The sequence below is a fragment of the Hermetia illucens genome, chromosome 3 (assembly GCF_905115235.1).
Source record: "Hermetia illucens chromosome 3, iHerIll2.2.curated.20191125, whole genome shotgun sequence".
Classification (NCBI taxonomy): domain Eukaryota; kingdom Metazoa; phylum Arthropoda; class Insecta; order Diptera; family Stratiomyidae; genus Hermetia; species Hermetia illucens.
The window spans coordinates 133,212,875-133,219,986 of NC_051851.1; the positions used below are offsets into that span (position 1 = coordinate 133,212,875).

The 7,112-nt window shown below is 42.0% G+C and overlaps 1 protein-coding gene across 1 annotated transcript; it reads left to right on the plus strand.

Moving 5' to 3' along the window:
* Nucleotides 1–5,558: 5,558 nt before the first annotated feature.
* On the plus strand, nt 5,559–6,808 carry LOC119652162 (odorant receptor 2a-like). Its single transcript, XM_038056108.1, has 3 exons — nt 5,559–6,142; nt 6,330–6,690; nt 6,758–6,808. Exons 1-3 carry the CDS (start codon nt 5,559–5,561, stop codon nt 6,806–6,808), a joined length of 996 nt encoding a protein of 331 aa, XP_037912036.1.
* The last annotated feature ends 304 nt before the right edge of the window (nt 6,809–7,112 follow it).

Genomic DNA, 7,112 nt, shown 5'->3' on the forward strand with positions numbered 1-7,112 from the left:
TGGATGCGCTTTCCGATAATCGTAACTCAAACGTTCAATTCTGTTTTGAATGCTGGCTGTGATCAGAAAGCTTTTCACTCTCCAACAAGAATCGCCATGCCAGGGGATGACACCGTGAAGTCGATGACATCTCGCCTGGCCTGGCCCGTTTTCAGGTAATATGTCGGCTCCCTTAGTTTACATAAAAACAGTGATGACAACGAACTGCGGTTTATTCAGTTCCTAATATCACACAAAATGATTGTTAGAAGTACCTAGTCTGGGCGGAAAGCGGATCGCGTAATAACCACAGTCTATACAGGTCCTGGACATGAATCATCAACAAACAAACTGAAGAATGTTATAATTGATACCACCTACCCACTTGGCCCCAGCGGAAAATCAGTCGGTATGAAGATGAACATAAACTAGTGAAGGAACGGAAGAATGCTGTATACCGGACAATGCTACACTCTCATAGAATGCGGCACGCGCAGAAACCTATCACGAACTCCGTCCAGTGGAGAAGCAACTTCACAGAAAGAAAAAGGAAGCTTGGGAGAACCAACAAGTCCCTGAACTCGTGAAGTACAGAGGACAACCGTACCAGGCGCGGAAGTTTTACCAACAAGCAGCAAGGTGAAGTCTTATACACCTCGACACTCAAGGTGTGGGACAGCAATGCCTGTCCCCGAGGAATACATGAGGATAGGCAAAATCATTGTCTTGTACAGTAAGAACTTTGACTCTATGGTGGAACGTTTCGATCGAAACAGTTTTTATGAGCAAAAATAGGCTCTGCTGACTGTTTGCAACCGTGCGCGGGTTTCATAGTCACAGCCGTTATCGATTGTGATATTCGGTCCTAGATGAGAGAAATTATCAATAGTCTCAAAGTTGTAGTCTATTATCTTTATTGCTCTCACTTCACCAGTGACATTTGATGTTGTTCATTCTTTTAATTTTAGTGCTGACATTGGCACCATGTACTTCGTCTTACCTTCGTTAATGTGCAGCCCAAGATCTCACACCAATCGCCGCTTGCTTGATCTGGATCAAGGTAGATTATATATATCGGGTTGTTCTTCCCATAATGTCAACACCGTCAGCATAGGCCAGTAATTGAGTGTAAGATGATGCCTCTCGCATCAATGTCAGTTTCGCCGATTAGTTTTCCACGGCCAGGTTAAAGAGAATGCATAATAGGGCACCGCTTTAGACCGTTGCTGGTTGTGAATTACGCTGAGAGTGATCCTTCCGCTTTTATCTAGCGTGTACAGTTTTCCCCTTTGCTATGTTATTATAGGCGATATAATTGATGGCCATATTCCACACAGTTTTTCTATCGTTTGCCGCAGAGAGTAAATCCGATTCACCTGGAGGGAAGCCTCTTTAGTATAAGCCAATTATGTTCTGGTCCGCCAACCGCGACAAGCCTTCTATCTACTGGTGGACTACAGAAATTGCCGACCTACGGCGAAACTGTCATAAGCTCCGCCGTTTAGCACAACGTTTACACGCCCACGAGGAGACATGCGCCACAAAGGATAAAAGGGAGACATGCGCCACAAAGGCAAAAGGGAGAGAGCTCGCGACTGGCAGATCCTGGTCAATGAAGTGAAGAACCCGTGGGGACTTGGTTATAAACCTGTTACTCGAAAAATCGGGGCTCTGCGGAAGCCCTGCATACTAATTACCGACCAGATGGACCGCATTGTATGAGCGTTATTCCCCAGATATCCTGTACGGGTTGATGTCAATAGCGCGGAAAGCGTCGAGGATTTTCCCCTTTTCACAATAGGAGAGCCCGAAGAAGCGTTTCTCACTATGAAAAACAAGAAGACGCCAGGTCATGATGGCATCCAGGCGGAAATTTACAAATTAGTGTTCCGCTAACGGCCAGACTTGCTGCTTGGGGCGTTCAACGCTTGCTTGAAGGAGGGCATTTTTCCTTGCCACTGAAAGGTGACCAGACTCGCGCTGATCAGCAAGGGTAAAGGAGACCCGGAGCTCCCGTCTGCATACCGACCGCTGTGTATGCTTGACACGGCCAGGAAAGTGCTCGAAAAGCTCATCAGGAGTAGACTCGCTGAAGCGATCCACACTGCCGGGGACTTATCCACAAGGTAGTTCGTATCCATAGTGGATGCTATTATGGAGGTCGTAGATGCGATTCATCGAGCCGAGACACACAGCCACCGATCTCGACGAATAGTGCTCCTCATAATGATTGATGTCGGAAATGTCTTCGACTCCGTAAGATGGACAAATATGATAGGCACATTAGAAAACTCATTCCACGTGCCAAGCTACCTCTTGCGGATATTGAAGGATTATCTGATACACCGCTCCATGTTTTATGAGATGCTACATGGCCAGAGGAGGATGAAAATCACGTCGAGAGTAGCACAGGGATCCATCCTAGGGCCAGACCTCTTCCTATGATTGTTTACTTAAACTCGACATGCCAGGAAAGTCGCGCCTGGTCGGTTATGCTGATGAAATCGCGGCACTTGTTGCTGGACGCACTGTTAAATAGGCGCAAAGCAGACTTGGCACATTGATCCGACGGGTAAGCGGATGGATGACTGCTCATAGTTTCAGCCTTGCACGGGGAAAGACCGAAGTAATCATCTTGACCAAAAAGAGACGCCCAACCCTGCGTCCCATATCGATTGGTGAGTTGACTATAGATTCGAAACCAGTGGTTAAATACCTTGGTTTAATGCTCGACTCAAAGATGAGCTTTTTCGAGCAAATCAAAGCAGCAGCGGACAGGGCCGCAACTGGAGTTTCGTTCTTGAGTCGGCTAGTGGCGAATGTTGAGGACTTTATATCTACTAGAACACGTCTCCTTATGGAAGCAACGCAGTCAGTTCTACTCTATGGCGCGGAGGTATGGGCCCTAGACAAGGAAGTGCATCGTAAGTTCCTTACTCAAGTGCAGAGACGGGGAGCTTTACTAGTTGCGTCTGGTTATCGCACCGTCTCAGAACCGGCCGTGATGGTGACCGCGGGAGTGATTCCCGTTGCCCTCCTTGCCAAGGAGCGTAAAGCTATCTACCGGGTAAAAACTTAAGAGAGGTGGTTGCCCGTGAAGATCGTTACCGAGTCATAACTCTCTTGGCAAAATGAAACAATGGGCAGATGGACTGCACAACTCATCGACAATTTAGACCCCTGACTGAACCGAACGCACGGTTAGATTGTTCACTTCCTTACGCAATTACGGAGAAAAGGTTTGGGACGGCGCGATTTTCTGATTGTGTGTTCTGCAATGAAGTGGTCGATTATTATTTTTTATATTGGGAGTGAGTACTGAAAATGTGCTCCACAAAGAGTGAAACAGCTCTCGTTCTCAGAATTTATCCGGCCGAAAATTTGCAAAAAATCAAATCACAATGCATCCACACGAAAGTCCCAAAATACCTCCCATTTTAACATCTGTTCAGAAATACAAAATGCGTTCCCAGTGGGTGCGTGCCTTCCTCATATAAACGGCGGAGTTGGAGTTTCGAGGCATATCAAGAAAAATTTGAAATTTTTAGCGCTGTACAAGTGGAAAAACCTGTATGAAAGTTTCTCACACAAGATGAACACAAAAACTTTATACTCAAAGTGTCGCACTTCCGGTATGGCTTGTTTGAATCTTCTGGTCATGCTATTTTTTGAAAATTAGACAGGACTTAAACTGACGCTGAACAGTTTGATCTGTCTGAAAAACCATGGACGCAACCAAAGATGGATCCGACTAGCAAATCCATCACAATAGTGAGCAGGTCTTACACGATCAACCAGCACATCAAATTCCATAAAACTCTCTGTAAGCGACTAGCCACGTGGTGCAATGGATGATAAAAGAGTTGTCATATGAAAGTTAAAGCAAAAGACAAGTGGTGAAACCGAGGAATAATGACAGACCCTAAATTGCTTTTACGACTTTCCAATTGGAGGATGCCAGGGACACCTTGCGGGCCAAGAATCCTGGAAATCAAGGTCCGAACGTACTGTAACGAGTTAAAATTCTACGCGTGGGGAGCTATGTATATATGTAGCCCTTGTTTCATTATGCGGAAAACGATCATGGGAAACGACCGCCCAATGTCACTCGTTAGCATCAAGGTTATTTTTACTTACAAATGAATAGTTACGCCAGAATGTAAGTAAGGTACATATTAGGAACCGGTGGCATTTCAACTACTCTTCATGCTTCGCAGTGCTACCGACTTTCCCACCGAAAGTGGCAAAGAAATCACCTAAAAATTACATCACAATTGAAGCACAGCAAATTTTTAAAAAATCTTGAATAGAAGAAAAGCTTCGAGGCATGAATGATATACGTTGTTTCACATAAGTGCTTCTGTCAAACATGCTGAAAGTTGCACATAAAACAAATCTAAAATGTGCTAATTTTAAGTAGCTGATATTGTAACTATTATAGTTACCAGAGAGTCCTGTGTCCTCATTTCATAAGAAGAATTAATCAAGAATATTGAAAGTTGTTTTATAATTGCCCATGGCATAATAGCTGCTCTATTCAATTGTACACTTCCACATTATAAATGATTCATTGCCACGTGCTGTAATTGCTTCAAAAATGGAAAACAATTCCTTGACTTTGATTTAACTCATTCGAAATATTCAGGACCATTTAGTTCAATGGCGGAGTTCTAAGTAAACACATCTACTGAGGATATACACTTGTGGCCAGATAAAAAAATCCTTTGCATAACAAGGGTCGCATTTCGTGGGCTCGCATTTGGTAAGATTACAGTATACCATTTCAACTAATTTTTGTAATTTATAATTCCCCGTAATGCTTTAACTTTCTCGGCATTTCTTCAAATAAAATTCTACCTTGACGAAGTCGCAAATTTTAACGAATATTCCAGAATGCGCTGACAGAAGAGAAAAGTAAATGGTGAATTTCTGGAATAAAATAAGGAACAGGTTAATTCTGAGTTCTCTACTCTTTTCTTGATAATAAATTGCCCATTTTCTGGAAAAACCTCCATCTTTGGATCTTTCAAACTACACATGCTAATTTCAACCTAATTTTGGCTAAAACTGGGCTAGATGCGAAATAACAATGTCACCCGTAAAACATATTACAATGAAACAAATATAAAGTCGTAACAGAACCTACATAAAATAAATGGGAAGACAGCCAGGGTCCTAGAAAAAAACTCTACAGCCCGTAGGAAAATCAAGCTTAAAAACTAGTCCCAGGGCGGTAATTATTCAGACCCTCCCTATTATCCGTTTTTTATCATGGAAATTTGTATTTTGAACCTCCGAGAGAATCTCGTAAGGAATCCTTCCCTTTTCGCCCCCCTCTCGTCAGACCTGAATATAACACATCTACCCTAGACCAGCATTCATTTCACCGGAATTTTACCAATGTTTTTATTTCAAATTTACTTTCAGCTTATAATCTGCGATACTTTCCTCTCATCCAAAACCAATCCGGCCCCAAATGTCCAACCTAAATACCAGTTTAGTTTTTAGATACACCTGGTTTATGGCTTGGATTTTATCCAACAAAACGGCTGAGATACTTGTACTACATATATTCCATCATGTTGAACATAGTGATAACGATCCTATACCCGACAACGTTCACCGTTCAAATATTCCTCACGGAAAATGTTAAGCAACTTTTGGAAGCTCTCACTCTGACTACAACGAACATTCTCATATATAATAGGAATTTACTGCCTTTACACGATTATCTAAGCACGTTGGATTCAAGATCTCAGGACATCCTTCAACATGACCTCCTCCAAAACATGGTAGACAAATCTACTAGATTGGTTCGTATTTACTATTTGCTGTGCATTGGAACTGGAATCATTAATGAAATAGCCACGTTCTTGTCGTCAACCCAACGTCTTGTGTATCCGGCTTGGTTTCCATTTGATTGGAAGAATTCCGAAACTAACTATGCAATAATCCACGTTTACCAATTTACTGGAATAATTATTGGCATTGTGCAATCTGCCACGAGTAACACGTTCCCAGCTCTTTATTTGGCTGCACTAACAGCGCACATTCAAGCATTAGCAATGAGAATTCGATCGATTGGAAGCAAACCAGATAAATCTTCGGATGAAAACTATGAAGAGTTGATAACTTGTGTACGAGACTACCAAATATTGACAGAGTAAGTTACTAGTGGATTAAATCCTGGGATATGAGTGAAGGAAATCCCTGCTGATGGTTTCGTCCAACACAATTGACTGTGGTCCTGTTCTTTGCAGCACCATAGTTATAATAGCATCTGAGAATCATACCCGAGATACTCATCTATTTTTTATCCAAGGATATTAACCACAATTGATTTTTCGCAGGTATCATCTGGTTGTACAAAACGTGACATCATATGGTTTGTTGTTACAATTTTTCGCAACAGGAGTGGTAACTTGCATCACGGCGGTCTACGTCCTGTTCGCGAATGGAACTCTATTTGACACACTATATCTGGTACTGTATCTCATATGCGTCCTCTTGCAAATCTTAATGAGCTGCTACTATGGTCAAGAATTGATGTACGAAACCAGTTTCATAACAGATGCTATATACATGTGCAACTGGATTGAACAAAGCCCACAGTTCAAGAAAATCCTTATCATGTTCATGCAGATGACTCAAAGGCAAATGGTCATTAAAGCGGGTGGCATGGTTGTTGTGAATTTGAGCTCCTTTATGTCGGTAAGTTTCAAAGTTATTTTGAAAGTGGAATGACTCCTAAAATGTATCCTTTCGTTTTATATTTCAGTTGATCAAAAGCTCCTACTCACTTTTTGCAGTACTTGTGAAAGTCACATGAAGAATAAAAGACAATTTTTTAAAACAATTTTTGCACTAATAGCACCCTCAGAAATCAATTTAAATAAAGCATAAATCAGTGAACGAAGCGTTTAGAATTAGTTGAGAATTTTTGTAGTAATTATAATCTCGCGACACTTCCTCCCAAAGGCGCCTTTAGTTCTATTAACTACTGCGTCATTTATGAGTCAGGAAGGAAGAAAAGAAAGAAGGAGAAGACTTAGATCTGGCACCATAAACAGAGAAGCTTTCTGCATTGTCGTTACTAAAGAAGAGTCAGAAATTTACAGGAATTGCAGCTTTCT